Source organism: Ambystoma mexicanum, chromosome 14, assembly GCF_040938575.1.
Source record: "Ambystoma mexicanum isolate Mex_15411 chromosome 14, UKY_AmexF1_1, whole genome shotgun sequence".
Lineage (NCBI taxonomy): Eukaryota > Metazoa > Chordata > Amphibia > Caudata > Ambystomatidae > Ambystoma > Ambystoma mexicanum.
In genome coordinates this window covers 645,253,793-645,279,178 of record NC_090940.1, presented here as the reverse complement: position 1 = coordinate 645,279,178, position 25,386 = coordinate 645,253,793, and the positions used below count along the sequence as shown (strand labels likewise).

Here is a 25,386-nt window from a genome sequence, read left to right as displayed (position 1 = left end):
TATTGTTTTTATGTTTGCTCTTTTACTTTTTTTTGTATTTTGGTACTGATGCATGGAGCTCTAACAAACATGAAATGATTTGTTAGCGCCATTTGAAACCCCTCAAATGAATAAATAATAAGTCACCTGTGATGTCATCAATTACAGTATGTAATCGACTTTCAGTTTTGTGTTATCATGTGTGCGCCCCATCAGCCGTCGATTGAGTGTTGAGGTACTCTACGGTAGCTACCTAAACAGGCACATTTTGGTTCTTTTCAGATGTTGCACTGTATATATATATATATATATATATATATATATATATATATTTCTAATATAGTAATATGGTTAAGAGATGTAGCACTGTAACTCTGAATCCCAAATATGTCACATTTTTGCAGAATTCTTTGGAATCATTTTAGCAGGTTAATTAAAAATAGGGTAACAGTGAACATTTTTTGTCAGAACATTGGAATATTTGCTTTGCAAATATGCGCACTAGGGGCCATTTTCTATTGAAACCATTTTAATGCACCGATCTCTATACATTGTTAAGTCTACTCTTGGGCATATACAACAATATGCATTGAAAATTCCACTGAAAAACAAAACATCTTGAACACAAGTTATTTTTATTATCTCTGCAGAAGAAAAGACAAACATAAGATTCTTCTTTTTTTAGGTGGTGTTTCCCCTTTAAACAGGGGAGAGAGAAATCCCTGGTCCGCCATCCCTTATTTGTTGGCAAGTAAGAGTGGAAAACAGACTTAAAGGGGGGACGGGCAATTTATGCACTAAAACACCTGTGTATGAGCGCGATACAAATAAAATAACATATCATGTCATATCATGTGCGTAGTTCCTGTAAATTCCTTTAACCCGTAAGGGCGGAGGACGAGTATGCTCCTCCTATTTGCATAGAAATGCATATAGCTCAGCATTTAAGGGGTTACACTGAAGAGTGATTTAAACCCTCACGTGGAATATGTGTTTAGTATACTGGATATAAACAGTGCGCACAGGCGATAGATAGACCCAACAGTAAGGGTGGCTACTACGGTGTTGTCAGCCAAGTCCAAGAGTCCAGCACAACGTGCCTCATCTGTAGAAGGAAGGTGGCCAGCTGGCATAGTAGGCCGTCCATGGCCTTGCAGTTGTGATTCAGGTGTCGGCAGTACAAGGCTAGAACCATAATCAGCAAGACGCCGGCCAGAGTCAACAGCAAAATCGGTAGACTTGGTGCGGATGAGCGCTCATGGGCTGCAATGAAAAGGAAGAGAACACTCATCAGTTCAGCAACATTCCTGTGCCTAACTGCACCCATTCACTCACTGTCCACCTCATCGCAATCTTTTCAGGTAACGGGGAATCCCAAAGGTGTCTTATGTCAGAGTGATAAATCTTCACTGCACTGGGTGAAGAGCTGATATAATGGGAATTAATGACATATAGGTGCACTCCTAAAGTGCAGATAGAGAGCAATATGGTGTACTTAAGCCTGTAGAAGGGTGCAGGGGAGGGGCAAACAGCCCTGGCACAGGGCTGCAAATTCACAAGACCTACAAAACTGGTGTCCATAGACTGTGGAGCACTCGCGTCACCTGCACACCAGATGTGTTTGTAAAGACAAACAATAGTTTGGATATGTTTAAAGCATACAATTTAGGAAAAATAATTTAAGAAAAATAATTCAAGCATAGACTTTTGAAATCCAAGGTACTGTTATTAAATGAATCAGTGTAACATATAATGGATAGTTAAGTTTCTTTCAATCATCTAACGATTCATTCATCAATTTCATCAAAAACATATAATATTCTTATACAGTTTATAACTGGTATGAGTAATCGCTCAACGCGGTTTGTCTTTATAAACACATCTGTTGTGCAGGGGACGCGTGTGCTCCACAGCCTGTGGACACCAGCTTTGTCTGTACAGCGTCTTTACACATCCATTCCCCATGAGGGTGGACTGGAGGCCCTTGAATGGTTCCTTCTGAGGGAAAAGCACTGCAGAGCAGCAAAAGTATTCACGTTAGAACTCACTAAAAGAGTCCTATATAACAACTTCTTTAGGTTTGACAAGCAGTTCTACCTACAAGCAGCTTGCACATCATGGGCTCCGCCATGACACTTGCATATGCAAACCTGTACATGCACTACCTTGAGACACAGTCAATACTGAACCACCCACATCTGGGCCCAAAACCGGTGACTTGGAAGAGATATATTGACGACGTCTTCATAATCTGGAGAGGTGATTGCAATGAATTGGATGAGTTTCTCATATGTCCGAACTCCATTAATGACCACATCAAATTCTCAATGGAGGTGGGAATGCCGAAACTCCATTACCTTGATGTTGAACTGGAACTTAAAGAAGGCAAAATTACAACCATTCTGTTTCATAAACCTACAGATGTCAACAACAGTCTCCACTACCTAAGTCAATCCTAAGGACAATCTCTCATGAAGTCAATTTTTTCCAGCAAAACACATCATCCCTGATGATGCTACGCTGCAATTAGAGAATGGGAAGATGACCGCTAAGTACACAGAAAGAGGGTATCCAGAGCAGATAATTGAAGCTGCAAAAAGCAGAGCCAGACAGATGACCCGGGAAGATCTCTTGAAGAGCAAGCCCAAAAGCCATGAAATCCCCTTCCTTTACACATTAAAGTATTCAAGTCAGAGTCACTAAATAACTAGACTCATTAAGAAAAATTGGAGGTTGATGCAACTGGATACTCAGTTACAAAAATTGTTCCTGAGATCCCCCCTGATTGCATACAGGAGAGGCAAGAACATTAGGGACCAATAAGTGGGAGCCAAGAGAACTAGAACCACTAGCCAAACTATACTACAAAAGAAAAAAGATGGGCACCTTTGCTTGCCTACCCTGCAGTAACTGCAGCAACATAATGAAAGGCAGCTATGTTAGACACCCTCACACGGGAGCCAAAATCAAACGAAGGGACTTTGCTACATGTGACACCATGTCTGGCATGTACGGACTGAGTTGTCCCTGCCGGATCTTTTATTGCTGCAATGAACACAAGAGCAAAATAAGGATCAGAAACATATGCTCACCGGTTGCCAGGCATTTTACTGAGAAAAGACACTCAGTAGCACAACTGATATTTATTATTCTGGAAATAGTACACAAATCACCAAGAGAAGGAGACCATACAAAGAGGCTTAACCAGAGGGAACTATACTGGATTGACAAGCTCGGTAGCCTGAGTCCAAATGGAATCAAGACTTTTACTTAGGTGCCTTTCTATGATATCTCTCTAGAAGTATGCAAACGAAATAACCTCACCCATAATATCTTGCCTTAACATAGAGGTTTAGCCTGTGACACTCACAATAGTTTGCCTCAATTATTTATTCACTGATCATATTTACATTGCAACACCCATCAGACTGTGATCATATACACAGTCATGTATTTATTGTCTCAAGTGTATACGCATTACAATATTCAACAGATTGTGAGCATGTACACTATCTCGGCCATGCACATGTCCAGATGACCTCATTCCTTTGCTATGGGGTGGTCCAAATTCCACATTCTAGAATCACCACATCACTAACTACTTTAGTGATCTTTCTGATACCTATCACTGGCTTAACATACATCCCAACACTGACTGCCACTTTATCAGGCATATCTGAGTATCATTAGTTGTATTTTGTATTTTCTACATCTAATCACGGTGCTTCACATTAGCCCTACACCATATCTCACCCCAACATTCTTGTCCTCATTTGATAGGACGCTTCAATCCCCAAGCAACTGCCTCCTCGCTCCCTAGGAAAATCAGGCATATTTCTGAGGCGACACAGCACAATTAAGGTAAACCTCATCTTCCTAGGATTTCCTCCTGTCCTCTACTAAATGAATACTTAATCATTAGAGCTCTGTCCTTTATTTTAGAAGACCAGTTTTTACTTCCTGCTACACGAGTGGTATACTTGACAACTCCAATAAGATTTCCATGTAAGGACAGATCCGATTATACGCAGTCTGATTCCTATACCCTATGCACAATTAGCAGCTCTACTTATGTTTTTATAATTCTTTAAAGGTTGTGTTAAATAAGAGATACCCTCATTGCAAGTTACCTGTTTATTTCCTCCAGACACACAACTCTGTTTATCTACTATCAGATCTCTGACAGGTGAATGGCCAAGATGTGAATGTGAGAGTTAATGCAGTCATTTGAAATATGATATGTATGAAGCAATACAGAACAGTTTAGCTAATATCCTTTATTTTACTTCTTTACTTTACAACACCAATCAGATTGAAGGTTGACTAAAAAAAAACAGTGGAATTTGTGATCCTGATGAACGGACCCATGTCCTGAAACACATTGAGCGATTACTTGTACCAGTTATAAACTGTATAAGAATATTATATGCTTTTGATGAAATTGATGAATCAATTGTTAGATGATTCAAAGTAACTTAACTATCCATTATATGTTATGCTGATTCTTTTAATAACATTACCTTGGATTTGAAAAGTCTATGCTTTAATTATTTTTCCTAAATTGTATGCTTTAAAAATATCCAAATTATTGTTTGTCTTTACAAACACATCTGGTGTGCAGGTGACGAAAGTGCTCCACAGCCCGTGGACACCAGTTGTGTCTGTCTTGTGATGAGCTGATATATGTCAGACCAAAACATTCAATTAAGTTAGACTCCCTGCTGCGACATTTGTCAGGGTAATGAAGGCAGTGCCTAACGCCTTCAGTTTGGAGGAACAACGTGACCATACATCCCCAACACTACTGTGCTTGGTCAAAAATAGAGGTACAATAGAGGCTATGGGCCTCATTCCAAGGTTGCAGGTAGCCATGGTGCTATTAGCACCATGACTACCCCCTTACCACATATCGGGTCTGGGTTTCATGAATGGGGACTTACTGGGTCATTCCAACCTTGGAGGACCCGGTATTTCCCCATTCAGGGAAGCCATCCCCATTCCCATTTGAGCCCCTATAGGGCTCAATTGGAATGGGGAGGGAGCTAATAATGGGCCCGTTAATAACGGGCCTGTTATTAGTTCCCTGGTCCTTTAGCGGGTCACTAGCCCTTTGCGGGACCCGCTAAAGGACCTCAGAACGCAGCAATAAGGGGTTAATGGCACCGGCATCCTTACCGATGCCATTAAACCCTTACCGCCGCACTCGGAATGAGGCCCTATGTCTTGCTGAACTTCACTGGACAGTTAAAGGCTACAGGGGAATAGCTACGGACAAGTTAAAAAATAGAACAATGCAGGAAACAGGGAGGGAATATATTTTTACTGGGATTTATGCCACACTTTGCTGTCAATTGCCTGTAAATAAGTGCATTGTAAGAAATTGAGGGCAAGTGAGTGAGGGATGAGGAGGCTACAATGTCTCCCGCCCCCACAGACACACACACACATTCGAAAAGGAACACCCCTAAAAAAGTGAAATTTGGGATTTCTTTCAAGATAGTTTGTCACGTCAGTTTTAGTACTGGAGACTTTTCTCCTTTATCCCGACAAACATCCTAACAATTGCAAAATAAATCGGATACTGAAATAATGTAAGACTTAGATAAAAAAGTAAACACTATTATAAAAAAACACTGTGTGCCTGTGGCTTCTATTTTTGTTCTTGAAAATATTTGCCCATATAATAGTCCCAAACAAGATTTAACAAATAGAAAAGACAACTCTCATCAGAGGAAGGGGAAGGGTAAAGGGAACTGTGCACCACCAACTCACCACCTAGACCCAGCATGCTACCTGGGACACTGTGATAGTCTCTTGGGCTCATGAGCTCCAGTTCAGCTCCCTGCTCTGGTGCTCCAAGCACCCAGCGCCCTCTGCAATCCCTCCACAACTCTTCTCCAAGTCTTCTCTAAAAAGCAGCAGGCACACCGTTCAATCACAGTGAATGGAACGCAGAGCCCGAGACACACTCGAACCAGAAAGATCAGATCGGAGAAGCGGACCTCACAACGCTCAAATATGTCACGCTCGTCAAACTGCACCACAGCACAATAGAATAGTGTGCACAGGCCACTTCTGACTCACGAGCCTGTCCTACTTACAACTCGGCACACCAACATCACCCACATTATACAATGAAAATACTACGATGAACATTGCCACGTATAATACGACCTTTCAAGGAACTCCATGTTGACTTTATCAACAGGGTGAACAGGTGCAGTACATACCATGATATGCCCAATTTCCCATTGGATTGAGGCTGGTCCCCGTGTGAACGCTGATGCAAAATCTGCTGCCAAATTCCTGGTGCGGGTGGTCTTTCCTTGGTGATATGACATGATGTGCTATGGCATTTATAATGCGCATGTACACAAGTGTTTCTAAGCACCAGTGTCCTGAGGTCTGACAATGGTCCTCATTTTGCAAATTAGTTCTTCAAGGTAATACAAAATTACTGGGGACAAGGCACAAGCTGTGCACAGCGTACCACTCACATGCCAATGGAATTGTAGAGAGACTCAATGGCCTACTTAAGAATAAGTTTACCAAAATGTGCACAACGCTCAAGAAGAGCTGGCGTTATTGTCTGCCCCTGGTCCTCTTCAGTTCGCACAGCCAGCCAACCAAAGACCACCACTTGTCACAACATGAGGTGGTGACCGGGAGGCAGATGCACACGCTGATGGCTCACAACCGAACACACACAGATGATGACAGGAACAACCAGTAAAAGCACAGATACTCACTCAATCTTCATTCTGTTTCAGAGGCAAAGGAAATGTGCCCGTGGGTCAGAATAAGGGCTATAACCCGATGATCACAATGCCAGCATTACAAGAAGGAACGGATGCCATAATGGATCTTAACTGGCAGTGTGGACCCAATGCCTTCTTCCATCTACCATCACCCTGGAACCGGTGTTCTCCCTCGTGAACCCACACACCTCAGTGCTCTTGATCCCTGAGAAACACATAATGGTCCCCAAGAAAAAAAAACTGTCCCCTACTGTGCCCCCAATGATGTCAAAACAGAATTACTCACAAACATTGGCTCTTCAAAGATGCTCAAACTACCTTAGAAACAGTGCTGTCAAAACCCCAACAAGGGAGACTAGATAATCAAACACATACAGAGAAATTAGGTGATGCAAGCGTGCTTGATTGTTATACTTAGCAAAAGTCATCTCTTTAGCTTATGTTACCGACAACATTCACCTCTCACATGTACAAATCTTGTATTCAACATCTCTGATGCCAGGTTTACAGCCCAGCATTGTCATTTGGGAATATACCTGTGGTGTTACAATAAGACAACCAGAGGTAATTAAACCTACACAGGTTTCAGGATTACCGAGCATGTTATTGTGGGTATTCAGTGATAATATTGCAGGAAATAATAAAGAATGAATTTACATAGATGAAAAAATATTGCAAGAAATAATAGAATGGGTAAAAAATAGCTAACAGCTAAAAAAAATATCAAAATTAAAAAAAAAAACAATATTAGGTTAAAACTTGGATAGAGGGGAGGGAGACTAGGAGAGTTTGGGAGTATGCGGGGTTTGGGGGTCCCACAGTGAAATTAGGTATTTTTACAATGTGCACTGTAAAAGGCATTTCGATGTTTTCTTGCAATATTTTCTGCACTCTGTATTTGTACATCTCTGTTATTTCTGCAATTAAATCACAGTGAACCGTTCTTGTGCCCATCGCACCTTCTATTATCGTGTATGATTCAATGCTGCCTCGAAACACAGCTCTTGGTCTATCACAGCACATATCTTACTACTGGTTACTCACGAGAATCGAGTCCATCTCATTGGAGCAACATGCACCCAAGCTAGCCCAGTACACTCTAGTCTCCTGGCGTTCCCGTTAGCTAGCTCTTTCCACTACACATCTCCTAGCTCTTACCTGGATCGTTCTCATGCTCTTCACCCGGCAGACTAAAGTCTGGCTTTACTAGGCTGGGCAAAATACGCACACAGCAATGGACTGGCGCTGTGAAACTACTATAGTGGTGAATTGGCACATTACGAAAGCATGGTTATGTAACATGACATAAAACCTTTACTGAGTCATTCCAGATAAATAAATAAATAAATACATAAATAAATAAACATGGCCCATTCATTTGTATGGGGGCCCCGCCAGTGCAAATTATGTATCCCTTACTTTCGAGTACCCACGTGACATTGTGCTTCTTACTCAAAGGAAGCCCTCCTCCTTGGACTCTCAAATTTTAGACCACTCTTGGGGACACTCAACAGTTTGCTGTCCTCTCTAAAGGGGGCTTTTCATGGGACTGGATAGAACCCATGAGACTCATGGTGCCCTTGTGAGTAAAAGGTGGTCACCAATTGCACCCTACTGCCCCCACCACCCTGGGTAGTAACAGAAGTCTCCTCTGGCAGGGTAGGCAGCTGGGACCCCCCGCCCCACACCCCGGCCTCCAGCTACAGAGGAGTGGGCACCCTACTCCCCCCTGAGAGATGTGCATTTAGAGATAACCTCAATAACACTGGGGGGGTGCAGTTCTCACCTCAAGGGTTACGGGATTCTCAGGCACGGAGGAGAAGCCCACCCTCCTCTAACAGTGCCCAGGAACATGCTGAGCACAGCACTGCCTGGAATGAAAGTGAGCAAACACTCTGCAAATGGACACAATTGGGGTGCATACTGGGGGTTCAGATGCAACATTTGGCGGGAGCCGAGTTTTCTGTTAGGAAGCCTTGACCTGAAAGCCAAGATGACCATAATGCTGTACACAAGCAGGGTCATCTCAGGGTATCGGCAAATTCCCCAAACTGTTGTTTGCAGGATAGGCCCATCAGCCTCACTGTCACATTTCAGTGGCACGAGGCACCTTTTAGAGCACGTCGATGGACTGATGTGCAAAACCTCCGCATTAGCCGGTAAATGAGTCGTGTTTTCGCGCTGAATCGTTTCGCATAGTGCACCTGTGTGCAATTATGTGTTCCCTTCATGTGAATTATCCATTATGATAGCGCAGTGGTAAATTAGGCAAACATCATGTAATTGCCTGTTAATTTATGTTTGGCGGAACATGTCTTTAAAAGGCGCAACACAGGGACACGTCGAAGACTTGGAAACTGCAATGCGTCAAAAAAAGTTTTAATTAGTATTGCAGAAAAAGGAGCCCAAAAATGGCCAGAGAAAGTACAGGCATGAGAGTACAGTACTCCATCGGCCTGTACAGGCACACAACATGACCCTCTGCACACACCAAAATACACACACGCACAAATACAGACCATTTTATTTATTTAGAAAGTCCGGTGTCATTTAGAACAGAAATAACTCAGAACGGATAAGGTTTTGGATGACGGAGGCTGTACTGGGGTGAGCTTGCCTTCACAATATGGATTGGTTAAATGGCTGTGGGTAAACCTGGTGACGATGGGGTAAATCGAACAAGGAACATGGACTAGAGATATTAACAAGGGGACAGGCATTAATATGGCGTTAATCCCCTGCCCCAAGGGCTGAAACGGAGGTAACGGCCCGGCAGCTCAAGTTATCGGACTGAGCAAAGCGAGGGCAGATAACGAGGGTCTGGGCCATTAACCCCCATTGCAGCCTGGGAATAGGGGATAAGGCTATTAGCACCCTGGGTTCCCAAAGCAGTAACATGGGGTGCAGGAAAAAAAAAATACTTTCCCTCGTTCAACGGGATGCCACGCACGTCCCCTTGAATGGAGGAAAATACTTTTCCAAGATGGCCACCATTGAAAGGAAAGGCGTGGCCTCTTACGTAGCCCGTCTTCCCTTTCCATGGTGGCCAGAGGGAACTGGGTCGAAGGAATGGCTGCAACACTTGCCACCACAGAAATAAGACAAGTGGGGGCTGGGAAGGTGAGAAAAAAAGGGGACGGAGGCTGGGGGGAAGATGCCGTCAGGTAGCATGGAACGTAGGCTTTCAACGGCAGTTCAAGCCTGCGTTCCTAGCCACCTGACTGGCTGGCTCCCCCCGCCAGGGTGCTAATAGGATGAACATGCTGGGCCAACAGCCATTACCCATGTTTAAGCAATACACACATTGACATTCTTGAGTGACATAATGTCAGCAGGGTTACCCGTTTCCATTGGGAATCTCTGGGCAGGGGGTAGGAAAAGCATCCTTGCAAGCAAGCAAGCGGTGTTTGAGTTGGATTTGAAGAGTTCCACTGTTCAGCTGGTTGTGATGGCTAGAGGGAGGGCATTCCAGTGGCGGGTGCAGTTACAGAAAAAGTACAGAAAAGGTCGGAGAACAAGGAGGGCGGAGTGGTGTGCATGGAGAGCCATCCACCATGGCGGTGTGGGAAGTTCTGAGTAGTTATAGAGGGAGTGGTGTGCATGGAGAGCCACCCAGCAGTGAGGTATGGGAGGATCTTGGTAGTTATAGAGGGAGTGGTGTGCATGGAGAGCCACCCAGCAGTGAGGTATGGGAGGATCTTGGTAGTTATAGAGGGAGTGGTGTGCATGGAGAGCCACCCAGCAGTGAGGTGTGGGAGGATCTGGGTAGTTATAGAGGAAGTGGTGTGCATGGAGAGCCATCCATCATAGCGTTGTGGGAAGTTCTGGGTAGTTATAGAGGGAGTGGTATGTATGGAGAGCCACCCAGCATGGTGGTGTGGGAAGTTCTGGGTAGTTATAGAGGGAGTGGCATGTATGTAGAGCCACCCATCATAGCGGTGTGGGAATTTCTGGGTAGTTATAGAGGGAGTGGTATGTATGGAGAGCCACCCAGCATGGTGGTGTGGGAAGTTCTGGGTAGTTATAGAGGGAGTGGTATGTATGTAGAGCCACCCTGCAGTGAGGTGTGGGAGGATCTGGGTAGTTATAGAGGGAGTGGTGTGCATGGAGAGCCACCCAGCAGTGAGGTGTGGGAGGATCTGGGTAGTCATAGAGAGAGTGGTGTGCATGCAGAGCCATCCAGGATGGTGATGTGTGAGTTTCTGGGTAGTTATAGAGGGAGTAGTGCGCATGGAGAGCCATCCATCATAGCGGTGTGGGAAGTTCTGGGTAGTTATAGTGGGAATGGTATGTATGGAGAGCCATCCAGCACAGAGGTGGGGGAGGATCTGGATAGTTATAGAGGGAGTGGTGTGCATGGAGAGCCATCCAGCACGGCGATGTGGGACGTTCTGGATAGTTATAGAGGGAGTGGTGTGCAGATACCAAGCATAGAGGTGTGGGAAGTTCTGTGTGGTTATAGAGAAAGTTGTGTGCATGGAGAGACACCCAGCATGAAGGTGTAGGAGTTCTGGGTAGTTATAGAGGGAGTGGTGTCCATGGGGAGCCACCCAGCAGGGAGGAATGGGAGGTTGTGGGGAGTTTTAGAGGGAGTGGTGTGCATGGCGAGCCATCCAGCAGGAAGGTGTGGGAGATTCTCTGTAGTTATAGAGGGAGTAGTATGAACGGAGAGCCTTCCAGCATGGAGGTGTGGGAGGTTCTGGGTAGTTATAGAGGGTGGTTCTGGGTAGTTATAGAGAGAATAGTGGGCAAGAAGAGGCACCCAGCAGGGTGGTGTGGGCCGTTCTGGGTAGTTATAGAGGGAGTGGTGTGCCTGGAGACCCACCCAGCATGGAGTTGTCAGAGTTTCTGGTTAGTTATTGAGGGAGTGGTGTGCACGGAGAGCCACCTGGCATGGAGGTGTGGGAGGTTCTGGGTAGGTATAGAGGGAGTGGTGTGCATGGAGAGATACCCAGCAGGGAGGTGTGGGAGGTTCTATGTAGTTATCGAGAGAGTGGTGTGCATGGAGGGACACCCAGCATGAAGGTGTGGGAGGTCTGGGTAGTTATAGAGGGAGTGCTGTCCAGGGAGAGCCACACAGCAGGGAGGTGTGGGAGGTTGTGGGGAGTTTTATAGGGAGTGGTGTACATTGAGAGTCACCCTGCAGGGAGGTGTGGGAGGTTATGGATAGTTATAGAGGGAGGTTCTGTGTAGTTATAGAGGGAGTGGTGTGCACAACGAGACATCCAGCATGGAGTTGTGGTCGGTCCTGGTTAGTTATAGAGGGATTGGTATGCATGGAGAGCCACCCAGCATGGAGGTGTGGGAGGTTCTTCCGAGTGTGCTGAAGTGTGGCTGTTGGGCTGTTTTTGCTGTCCGTTCCAGAAGCAACAGAAACTCTGCTGTATCTATTTTAGAGGAGCCGTCCCCAAGAGGAAGACTTGTGGATGCCGAAACGTGCGGCGTGTGAACTAACACTTGACCAAGTAATTGAACAGTCGAATCTTAAAGTACTATTCTGTTGCTGAACTCTTGCAAGACCGCGGGTATTGCCGCGGGGCTTGTACGTATACACATTTACCCGCTATACTAATTCCACTCTATTATTGTTTTCAGCGTGAGCATCATCGTCATAGCTACTCCTAAACCCGCCCACCAAGCATAGCCCAATCCCATTAAAACTCTGGCGCGTGCGCATCCTGCGCGCAGATCTGAGGTGTTGCGGAAGTGTGGCTGTTGAGCTGTTAGGGTTGGAGAGGGTGAGGGGGAACTTTAAAATGGCATATGTTTTGAGGTTGCGAGTACCCCTGTAAGTCTCCAAGCTTTCGTTATAAGACATTGCCTATTCTCTGTTGATAAACTCTATTTGAGTTCCGCTTCTCCCGAAACTTGTTAAAAAAAAAAGGAAAAGAAAAATGGCCAATGGTCTGCGTAGTGGGAAATGTATTGAACAAACATTAATGTTGACTCATTGATCTGTACAGGCAAAGTGAGTATCCAGATATGTGTTTTTCTGATCCACTGGTATCCATTAATGAGGGTGTGCCAAATGAATGTAACGAAGAGCGTAATTTAGGATTAGCAACTGTGAATGTTGATGTGGGTGATATAGCCCGCGCACAGGTACATGCTTCTGCCAATAGTCAATGGGAATTGGAAAATGCCAGGAGCTTAATTTGGATTTATGTGGTTCTGATCCTGTTCATGAAGCCGAATTACCAGAAAATGAATATGGACCTCCTTATGATACTAGCATAATAAACACCACTCAATGCACAAATGGTTCTGGATATGATGTTTCTAAGGTAGGTCGAGAACTGATGTCTGAGTTAGATAGGTGTGTCAGGCTTTCTATAGGTATATTGACTCCAATTAACCCACGTCCTTATGGTTGTGATAAAATTGGTTACTCTAAAAGCCCAAACATGGAGTCGGCATCCAAATTTAATGGCCAGGTTATATTGTCACCTCCTGCTGCGAATGGAGACACTGATAGTAAAGCAGGTCTATATAATCTGTCTATAAATGATGACACTAAGAGTGAGGCTGCAATAATAAGTGAGGTATTTAATATGAACTCATCCTCACCAAGTTCTAACGAAGTTTCACAGACGTTTCCTGTAATTATACGGATTTTGGATCTTCTTGATAAAAGGTCACGATTACTCCCACCATGAGTTGAGAGAAATTAAATCTTCAATTGCTCATATTTTGACCATTTGGATGGATTTATGCTTGCAAGAGAGTCATGTCCCCAGAGCCAGAATCAGAACTCCTGTGATGGGAATGATCAACCCCCTGGTACAATGGCTAAAGACGTTATGTCCTATACTGACAAAAGTACCAAATGTTCCATTGAAAAAAATTGGAGAGAGTCGGAAGTAGCAAATGATATCAACACTATGAAACACGCTATCAATGAGATCCGACAAGTTGTATTGGAGATGAAAGCTGAGACTTTGCCTGGGGTAACACCCAATGTTAGTGAGCACCCGGACAGTCCCTCGGCATTAACAAAAATAATTGAGCAGATGGAGGAGGAGCAAAGGAACTCTACCCCTACTGATAATGGGGAATTATTCTTATCAAGGCGCACTAAAAAATTACACATGCGCGCCGTGAAAAGAGCTGAAAAGCAACAAAAAGCTGCAAAAAAGAAGGGGGATAAAGACAGACATTGTGAGTGACATTTCACAAGTTGGACATAGTTCTATAACACCCAAACTTTGTTCCAATGATGAGGAGGATCGAATTGATGTTGAGAAATTAAATGAGGAAATCCAAGCCCTGCTAAGGCCTAAAATCTTGGGAAAGGTTGGTAAAGACATGCGCAGTATTGGTAGGAATACTAAAGAACTAGAAAGTAAGAAAGGGTCTATTAGACACATTGAATCCTTATCAGCTGCTTGTCAATCAAATGAAGTTGTAGGAAAGGGAGGGATTGAAAAACAAATATTCATATCTATCCCTGAGTCAGAGTTAGTTATGAAACAGATCAATATGAACAATTACTTCTCCATTGAGCAAAGGAAATTAACTTCAAAACATTCTACCATTGCAAATACTGTATAGACATCTGAAAGTAACTTGAGGTTACTAGAATTGAAGCAGGGGGTTGCAAGTGCGTTAAAGAACAATGACAAATCGTATGCAAGTGAATGTGTAAGTGTTAAAGAAATTAACTTACCTACACCCCCATGCAATGAAATAATTGTATCTGGCTTGGGTAAGATCTGTGCACTACACTTAGAAAAGATTGTGGCTAAGGCCCCTGAGCACAGTGGAGATGTGATTGGAAATGTAGAACATGTGCCTTGTGGCCCCTTGATATCGGAAGAAGCATGATTTCCCTATTCTCTCAATTGGTGGGAAGTGGACTGATAAGGCACAACAAAGCCTTAATAGGAAACGAATTCCATTGGTTCAGTCGTTAAAAAAAGCGCTTGATGAGGGACTTATTACTTCTGAATTGCAAAAAAATGTATTGAATCTTCAAATAGCTAGTGGACAAGGTGCTCCTTCGGACTCAACTAAGAATTTGAAGGCAGCGCCTGGTGTTTCAGGCAACATGAGACTAGATGAGTTACCCCTTATGGGATCAATTGACTCCAGGGTGCTGCTACATCCTTATGAGTGTGATAAAGTATTGAGTAGTGAACCTTGTAATACAAAGGAGGAAATTAACTTGATTGGGCTTGAGGGAAATGCTGAAATCTTATGTGGTGCAAGGAGAAATAGGAAACACCTGTTGGGGTTGATGGCACAAATTCCTCCGCTTAGAATGTTGACTTCCGACGATTTTGATGGTATTTCATTGGCATGTAATGATAATTATAGAATGATTTGTAAGATCCCATCTGTTAGCATTTTGAAATTCATATGGTCTTTTCGATCTGAGTTAGTGGAATTGGGTTTCAAGTTGCATACATTTGGAGAGGAAAAAATAGCATTTGAATTCTTGCACTTTCCACTGCCCGATAAAAATACTGCAGAATTGTCCTCTACCTTGAGAAAAACTACCAATACAGATGAAAATGTGAATGTCACTCAATTAAATGCACTTTCAATAAATAATAAGGAATTTGCATGGGTGGAACCAATGCTGAAATCACTCCTAACTCCCAAACAAAACTCTATTGAAAACTAGATGAAAACTAGCCATGAACTAGTCATTTACTCATGGAATTCATGCGGTTTTCGTAATATCTTGACATGGTTGTCCTCATTCCAACCTTGCCAAACCCCCCACATCATACTAATCCAAGAAACAATGAAAATGAGTGAATTGATGCTTAATGGTTATAATACCTTTTGTGCATATTCAACTAAGATGAATGAGGGTAGACCGGTGGGAGGCCGTGCAGTTGCCATAAACAATAACTTAGAGTGTGACTCTTTGTTAACTTATGCCTCTGAATACGTACTTGCCATAGCTGTAACGTTAAAGTGGTGTAAAGATAAACCAATGTTGCTTGTTAGTATATATTTGTCATAAATCACCAAGGTATCTTATGAAAAGGATACAGTAACCAAAAAGGATACAATTGGTAGGGCTCTTCCAGATCCTTGATAATTCACACGGCTTGACAGTAGTGAAGTGAAATTAGACCTTCCAAATGATACAACTCTCTGACTAGTAAAACAGGCAGAGAGAGGGATCACTGGAAAGGGCGAGGGAGCATCATAGGAAGTCAGCCTAGGGTAAAATAAAGTACCATGAGAAAGTGTCCCAACTAAACTTTCGCTAATAGCACTAGTACAACACTAACCTGTAGGCTTAGAACTGGAATCTCCACCAACAAGTCTCTGAAGAAATCCAGGAGTTGAAACAACGACAAAGGAGGGAAGGTTAGTAAGGGAGACTTATCCCGAACGGCACGAGGCTCACGGTAGATACCGGGTTGGTGCACCACAGGATAGCATCCAAAGTACTGTGCACAATCACCTTCAAATAAACAGTTGTTGGTAATACTTCCTTTCCCACGTAGAACAGAAAATTGATGAAATGAGTCCATCTGTTATCTCATCACAGGTGCAAGGGATTCAATCCAAAGCGAAGCACAATTGCATGTGGAATTACACGTTTCAAAGAGTTCAAAAACCGCGTGAAGTTTTACACGCGACAAAAGTTCACGCAGCCTGGACAGCTGCGCTTGAAAGTACAGTAGACAGCGTGGTGTTTAACACGCAACAAAAGTACACGCAACCAGGACCGCAGCGCGTAAAGAGCATAATAGACTGTGTGTGATTTTACACGCAACAGAAGTATACGCCGCCAGGGTAGCAGCACCTGAAGAGTTCCAGCGTCTGCGTGGGATTTTACATGCAAACAAAGTACACACAGCCAGGACAGCCGCACTTGGAGAGTAATGTAGAACGTGTGTGATTTTACACGTAACAGAAGTACACGCAGCCAGGACAGCCGCACTTGGAGAGTACAGTAGACCGCGTGTGATTTTACCCGTAACAGAAGTACAAGCAGCCAGGGAAGCCGCACTTAAAGAGTTCAAGAAACCGCGTGGGCTTTTACACGCGACAAACTTACACGCAGTCAGGTAAGCAGCATGCGAAGAGATCAGGAACCTGCGTGTGCTGATACACGCAACTGAAGAGCATGCAGACAGTGCTGCCAAAACTCGCGTGTTAAAGAAAGCCGTCTGTTGGTCTTCTCATGGACGACTGCCGAAATAGCGTGTAGAATTTCATGTGAACAGGAAAACTGCCGTAACTTCTAGAATGCGGCTCCAGGATTTTGCGTGTGGAAGAAACATGCCGAAGAAAGCCAAAGAAGTAACTGAAGAGATGCGAGGACGCAGATCAAGGATTCAGCTACCAAACGCCATGTTGGTTTAATCAGAAGCAGTGAGCAACGCCTCCACGCTGCTTATGAACGTAATGCAGTAACACACTTGACTACCCTGAATCACGTGAATTCAACGATGTGAATAATGCAAACGTTTTCTCGGCAGGACATCAAACAACCTCCATTTAGAATAGAAAGGTCTAGCAGTTCTATGAGTATAACCCGTTCTGCGTGAAGACGGTGTTCCAGGTCCAGAGGTAATATGGCCACCATGCATGACAATATTGGAATCCTCTAAAAATTTTAATTGGAGGTGATGTTCTATCAAATTGATTCTTTTCTTGAAATGGCAGGTGTGTAGGATAAATACTCTGATATATTTATGGGGGTGATTTCAATTCATATTGTTGGGTGAGATCAGGGAATGAAGTAGGAATTTCAATGGGAGTGTCTCTTCAAGCAGTGCAAAGAGGAAAGAAACGGGTGCAATTTGTGGAGGATTGGGGTTTGAGTTTTGCCGAATGTTCTGAATCCTCAAGCAAAATGTCTTGGTTTCGGGGCTCGATGAGTTCACTGATAGACTTTTTCAGTATTTCCCAAACAATTGGTAAGCATTGTAAAGGCTGTGATTGTTCATGGAATTGTGAATAGTGATCATGCGCCCATCGAACTAAGAATATGTAGTCAATGTTCTTTTTATCAAGTTGATAAGTTTTTACAATTCACCGAAACAGATCGTCCAAATATATCCTTGAGATGGAACCCTGTAATATGTCAGAAATTAGTGAAACAGGTATACTTAAAGTTAGAAGAGTCAGATGAGAAGTTTTCAAGGCAGGAAATTAACTTATATAAGAAGGAGGAAGTAATTGTAAAAATTGTTAAGTAAACTCTAGATGAACTTACAAAAAGGCAGTAACTTTTCTTGCAGCCAAAGAAACATGGTTCGATCTTGAGGTGGCACTGATTAAACGACATAAAAATAGAGAGATAAGGAAATTATCAGGCACGAAGTTGAGTGAAACTGACTATGAAACGAAAAAGAAAAACGTATCCTACAGGTCTATAAAAAATAAAATAAAAGGGTTTAAAGTAACGTCACATATTAAAGAGAACCAAGCGATTATTAGAGCATTGTGTAAAAATGATACTAGACGAATCTGGGCTAGTATCCGACAACCGTATATGTCTAGCTGTGAACAGCAAGCCAATATCATTCCAGCTGAAGTTTGGGAAAAATACATCTGTGTGAAGTATAGACTGCCTGAACGATTTATGAAAATCACTTATACACCATTAATAAAACAGGGGTCATGTGCAATGAATTGGACAAAAGAGGATATAGTGTGGGCCTTTGGTAAGTTATCAAGTTCAAGGGCAGCGGGCCCTGATGGAATCCCGCCATGTGTGTACAAAGCAGACACTTTGCTTTGGGCAGGTATTTTAAAGAACAAGTATGACCTGATTTTCCAAACCCGCAAGATTCCAGCATCATGGGTCACTTCGATTATAATACCAGTATTTAAAAAAGGTGACCCAAGTAATCCGGCAAATTATAGACCTATATCATTAATAGATACATCAGCAAAGGTTTTTGCTATACTTCTCTTGTATGAAGTGGAGAATTATATCTAACTTCATGACTTATATTCAAAGTGCCAAACTGGTTTTAGCAGAGGGATGGGAACTGCGCTGAATGCGTCCAATTCTATCCCATATATTAGCTGAAACAAAAAATAAAGGTGCATGTCCAATTTACATTTCTTATATCAATGTTTCTAATGACTTTGACACAGTAGTGCGTAATATACTCTGGGAGAAGCTGGCATTCTTTGGAATATCAGGACTTTTTATGTACTGGCTTACTCAGCTCTACACGAACACTGCTTTTAGGATTAGACTGACAGCAGAGGGGGCAATGACAGAAGCTATATTTACAGAATTGGGATTGAAACAAGGATGTAACTTGCCTGTCACCTTGTTCAACCTTTACCTGTCTGACTTGGAAACAATTTGGTATGAAGCAAGGGTCTTTCCAGTTCACCTTGGAACTCTGAGGCTTCATTTTTTGGCATTTGCTGTTGATATTATTGTATTTGATCTCACTCCAGCAGGGCTGCAAACTAAAATGCAGTTATTTGAAAAGGTTGCCCATTTACACAGCTGACAACCAAGTGCAAACAAAACAACAATGATGGTATTTAATGCAGGTAAAAAATTGAAACGATATGGATGGAAATTGAATAGTGTTTATTTAACGCCCCTCAGTGGAGACAATATATCTAGGCTATGTTGTCACTAATGCAGCCTCAATTAGTCTATGGTGTGAAAGACTTAAACTCAAAGCCCGGCCTCTTCTCAGCCAAATGAAGCAAATTTTTGCCAAGTATTGTTAATTCTCTCTCCGCACTTTGCTTGAGTTTCTGAATTTGAAAGTGGAGCCTGTGATTTTATATACTCTTGATTTGTGTGTCCATGATAGGAGTACACAACTTGATATCCTGCAGGGAAGATTAATGAAAACAGCCTTGTGTGTTTCTTTGGCAATGCCTAATTGCATTGTGGGAGATGAATTTGAATTAGTGTCACTATCATGTACAAGTAAATGGCGTTCACTTTCCAACTATGCGGAAATGTTAGACCCGCCCAAGAACTCTTTATAGCAGGATTATAAAAATGTAATTTGAATTGATTGTACCAACTCAGTAATGAAGTATCATATTAAAATACAACTTCTATTGAAAGAAATTGGAGTCCAACCTGAAGACTTATGTCTTAGACCTGCATATGTTAAGAAACAATTATTTGAGTGGGATTGGATATGCATGGTGGAGGCAATCTCTGGCTACTCTAGCTATATGGAATATGCAACATTTACTAAAAAAAAAGAGAGATAACGGGTACGTATATAGCAATGTCCCCATGTCAAATGGCGCGGTGCATTATGTATCGTTCAAATTGAATCAATTTCCTACAAAGGAAAGGACAAAAGGACTACTGCAACAGTCTTTTGACAGGGATCCATAGGAAAGTAATGCTAAGATTGCAGAGGGCCCAGAATGCGGCCGTCAGGCTAATAGCTTACTTGGGCAAAAGGGATCATGTCTCCACAGCCAGGAAAACGCTACACTGGCTGATGGTGGAAGATCGCATTAAATTTAAGGTGGCATGTCTGGTGTACAAGTGCTATCACAAACTTGCACCTCGATATTTGAACACCAGAATTCAACACTATTATCCAACCAGAGTCCTTCGTTCAGAAGAGAAATTGCTGCTATGTGTCCCGAGGACAAAATGCATCTCAAAAGGAGACAGAAGGTTCTCTGTATTTGGGCCTAAACTCTGGAATCAGCTGCCCCTTAGTATCCGATCTTGTACTACGCTGGGAAGATTCAGAAAGGAATTGAAAACCTTCCTGTTTAAATGATCCTATTCCTTTAGGGTCGTTGCTACTTCGAACTCTCCACGGTGATTTGTCCAACTTTTAGTTAACATCTGTGCCCGAATGCAGTTATCTGCCTGGTGCGCTCAAGAAATAAATCAATATCAAAATCAAATCAAACAAAGCACTGGGGAAATGAACCGTGTAAAATCATTGAGACAAAGTGTTGTTTTCCATTATGTGACGAACCAGTTGAATCTCTAAAGCATTTAATTCTTGAATGTGGACATTTCAAAGATGAGAGAATCAAAATCTTGATGAAGTTTGTAAATGTTGATTTTGAGGGTGCAGCTGAATTTCTTTGGGATACGATGATGACTGGTAGATTCAAGCCTTTGATCTGTGCACTGGTTAGACTATTTAAAATTGGCGATCTCGAATTAGGATTGTTTAGTTGAAAATGTGACAAGGATTTTTAAGCAGTATGGTATGGTTGCATATGAATTATGTACAAATTAGAAAAGCTATACTGTATGAAATGTGATGATCAAAATGTTATTCTGGTTAGTTATAGAGGGAGTGGTGTGCATGGAGAGCCATCCAGCAGGGAGGTGTGGGAGGTTCCGTGTAGTTATAATGGGAGTAGTGTGCATGGACAGCCATTCAGCATGGAGGTGTGGGAGTTTCTGGGTAGTTATAGAGGGAGTGGTGTGCATGGAGAGACATCCAGCAGGGAATTGTGTGAGGTTCTGGGTAGTTATAAAGGGAGTGGTGTGCATGGAGAGCCATCCAGCAGGGAGGTAGTTATAGAGGGGGGTTATGTGCAGTTATAGAGGCAGTTGTGTGCATGGAGAGACATCTAGCACTGAGGTGTGGGGGATTCTGGGTAGTTATAGAGGGAGTGGGGTGCATGGGGAGATTGCCAGCAGGAATGTGTGGGAGGTTCTGTGAAGTTATAGAGGCAGTGATGTGCATGGAGAGCCACCCAGCAGGGATGTGTGGGAGGTTCAGTGCAGTTATAGAGGAAGTGGTGTGCATTGAGGGAGACCCAGCAGGGATGTGTGGGAGGTTCAGGGCAGTTATAGAGGAAGTGGTGTGCATTGAGGGAGACCCAGCATGGATTTGTGGGAGGTTCAGTGCAGTTATAGAGGAAGTGGTGTGCATGGGGAGATACCCAGCAGGGGTGTGTGGGAGGTTCTGTGAAGTTATAGAGGCAGTGATGTGCATGGAGAGCCACCCAGCAGGGATGTGTGGGAGGTTCAGTGCAGTTATAGAGGAAGTGGTGTGCATTGAGGGAGACCCAGCAGGGATGTGTGGGAGGTTCAGTGCAGTTATAGAGGACGTGGTGTGCATTGAGGGAGACCCAGCAGAGATGTGTGGGAGGTTCAGTGCAGTTATTGAGGAAGTGGTGTGCATTGAGGGAGACCCAGCATGGATGTGTGGGAGGTTCAGTGCAGTTATAGAGGAAGTAGTGTGCATGGGGAGATACCCAGCAGGGATGTGTGGGAGGTTCTGTGAAGTTATAGAGGCAGTGATGTGCATGGTGAGCCACCCAGCAGGGATGTGTGGGAGGTTCTGTGAAGTTATAGAGGCAGTGATGTGCATGGAGAGCCACCCAGCAGGGATGTGTGGGAGGTTCAGTGCAGTTATAGAGGAAGTGGTGTGCATTGAGGGAGACCCAGCATGGATGTGTGGGAGGTTCTGTGAAGTTATAGAGGAAGTGGTGTGCATGGAGAGCCACCCAGCATGGCGGTGTGGTGGGAAGTTCTGGGTAGTTATAGAAGGAGTGGTGTGCATGGAGAGCCACCCAGCATGGCGGTGTGGTGGGAAGTTCTGGGTAGTTATAGAAGGAGTGGTGTGCATGGAGAGCCACCCAGCAGGGATGTGTGGGAGGTTCAGTGCAGTTATAGAGGAAGTGGTGTGCATTGAGGGAGACCCAGCATGGATGTGTGGGAGGTTCTGTGTGGTTATAGAGGAAGTGGTGTGCATGGAGAGCCGCCCAGCATGGCGGTGTGGTGGGAAGTTCTGGGTAGTTATAGAGGAAGTGGTGTGCATGGAGAGCCGCCCAGCATGGCGGTGTGGTGGGAAGTTCTGGGTAGTTATAGAAGGAGTTGTGTGCATGCAGAGCCACCCAGAATGGTTTTAGTGGTTGCAAATGGAGAGGTTCCAGTAAGATTTCATTGGGTGGAACAGATAAACCAAAACCCATGAGTACTGTGTCCAGAATTGTGCATGGAGGCACCGTTCTTAACATAGGAATGTGGCACGTCGTGTCTGTCTGTGAAAGCAACGTGATGAGTTCAAAAAGCAAGACAAGCAGACACCTTGCTGAATGGCTGCTTTTGGACATGCTGTTTAATCTGTATACCTCAGTAGCTTTGTCAAATATTCCACCATGTTATGCACAGTGCCAGCTGTCTCTGCGATTCCCACACATCTGAGATTAATTGTTGTTATTTGTAATGTATATAGCGCTTTATGCTAAAGCGCTATACGTATTACTTACATTCTACTTACATTGTATTAGTGCCGTTAAGTCTAAAAATGATTTGTCTCTTCAATTCGAATTGTATCACTTTCCTTGTTCTTCTGAATATTATGTATTTATTTGTTTAAAGTCCTGAGAGCACAAATGGCTTACACTTTCGTGAACCATCTCTGTAACATCCAAAACGTCTTTGAGCCAGTTTATAATATGTGTCATTACAGATTGGAGCTTTAACATTTGTTCGAGGGTGCAATTTAAGTTTGTTAGCAAGAAGCATCGAAGTCTGTCTTGCATGAGCCAGTGGCCTCAGCTGATTTGGAATTATGCTCAATATACACAAGGTCAAACCTGCCCAGACTATCTCTTTCTAGGCCATCTTAAGAACTAAGAATTGCAAAATGTTTCCACTAGCAATAATGATAATGATGTGTTATTTATATAGCGCCTTAATCCAAAGCGCTTTACAGAGCACATATTTACATACAATATCAGCTAACCGAAATTGGTACTCATTTATCGACCTCGGAAGGATGAAAGGCTGAGTTGGCCTTGCGGGGATTCAAACCTACGACCTGCAGATCACGCACAGATCGCAGCAGCAAGCGCTCACCTCGCTGAGCTATCTTACCGGCAGCCTAGTGAAGAACACTTACTCCGTGATACAGTTTCAAATCCGGAAAGTCCCTCACAATGGATCAACAAACATCGATTGCATTATGAAACAATATATTTCCACCTAATGGATGAAGAAGGCAAACGAGAAGGCAAGTGTGTATGTCTGAGAATGACCCCATAGCCAGCTACTGCCACGCCCATAACATACAGGGCCCGAGTGTTGGAAAGCGACACCCTTTCTGACTAGGGAGTTCCCAGCCTTCCACCATCGCCACCTGGGCATGGGTATTCTATCTAAGTTAGCCAACTAGCCCTAGTGCCATCCAATATGACGAATGCACCATCTCAACTTAAGGCGTAGATATGCATAGCAGTGCCATAGTGTACCCATACACCATTATAGCTGATTCTATACTCTGCTCAGGAGGTGCTGATTCTATACTCTGCTCAAGAGGTGCTGATTCTATACTCTGCTCAGGAGGTGCTGATTCTATACTCTGCTCAGGGGGTGCTGATTCTAGACTCTGCTCAGGGGGTGCTGATTCTATACTCTGCTCAGGAGGTGCTGATTCTATACTCTGCTCAGGGGGTGCTGATTCTATACTCTGCTCAAGAGGTGCTGATTCTATACTCTGCTCAGGAGGTGCTGATTCTATACTCTGCTCAAGAGGTGCTGATTCTATACTCTGCTCAGGAGGTGCTGATTCTATACTCTACTCGGGAGGTGCTGATTCTATACTCTGCTCAGGGGGTGCTGATTCTATACTCTGCTCAGGAGGTGCTGATTCTATACTCTGCTCAGGAGGTGCATTTATCCCGACGGATAAGGGCCTTGCCAGATTGGGCTGCTACCAGCCTCACCCCCCCACTCCTTTTCTTCCTAATACCCTCCCACCCCTTTTCAGGCCATCTAACCCCAAGGATTCAGGCAGGACCCCGACTACAGTTACAAATCTATCAGGCTCACAGCCATCCCTATCAAGACACTGTCTAATGTAGACTTGTACTCCACCCCCAAAGATAAAGCGGATTACTGACCTACATCCCATTCCAGACCCATCACGCGCGACCCCATTATCAAGCGACCTGTTATAGGAACCACAAGGTTAAGCAGGCTACGAGTGCGCTCCTCCCATCACGTCCCTGCCAGCATCTCCACAATCATCTCTCTTTACTCTCAACCGCACATGCCTCATACTTACAATACTTCAACTAAACCCATCCAGACCATCACCATATCACACTAAGTCCATATTACACCATAATATTGTGCCTGAACAAAGTGCACTGTCACCGACTCTACAGCCCCTAGCTATAGTTCCACACAGATTAACCCAGACCCTCTGCACAGAATGAAAGGAGCACTTCTTAATGTACGCTCCGTTGGAGCTCATGCCATCGAGACCCATGACCTTATTCTAGATCAACAACTGGACCTACTAGCTCGAACCGAAACTGGGCTGCACCAAGCATCATGCCCCCTATTAGCGCTTGCCGTCCCACCTGGATATAACATCCTCAGAACCGATCGACCGAACGCACAGGGAGGTGGATTGGCCATAATAGCCAAAACCAACCTGCAACTCAGATCCTGCCCACTTGGACGCATTAGAAGGATACAAAATACTACTCATTACAATTTTGACTAACCCCAAAACCACTTACAATATCTTGGTTATCTATAGAGCACCTAACAACAACAACAATCACCCTGAATCGGACAAACCACTTCTCCTTACTCCCCACCTCAAAGCCAATACCAAATGTACTGTCCTGGGTGACATCAACCTAAGCTTTAATGACAAACAGGACCACAAAGCTTCTGCCTTTCATGCTGCACCCAGAGATATGACTTTTGTACAATTAGTCAATGCCCCCACCC

At 43.8% G+C, this 25,386-nt stretch overlaps 1 protein-coding gene across 2 annotated transcripts in view; it reads right to left on the bottom strand.

Annotated features, from left to right (window-relative positions):
- Positions 1-597: 597 nt before the first annotated feature.
- C14H14orf180 (chromosome 14 C14orf180 homolog) overlaps positions 598-25,386 on the bottom strand; it is a 141,854-nt gene continuing 117,065 nt past the window's right edge. For both annotated transcript variants that reach the window (XM_069638462.1, XM_069638463.1), the window contains one exon: positions 598-1,242. In XM_069638462.1, the coding sequence (XP_069494563.1) occupies positions 1,037-1,242 (206 nt within the window). In that variant the 3' untranslated portion in view covers positions 598-1,036. The remainder of the gene's footprint in view (positions 1,243-25,386) is intronic.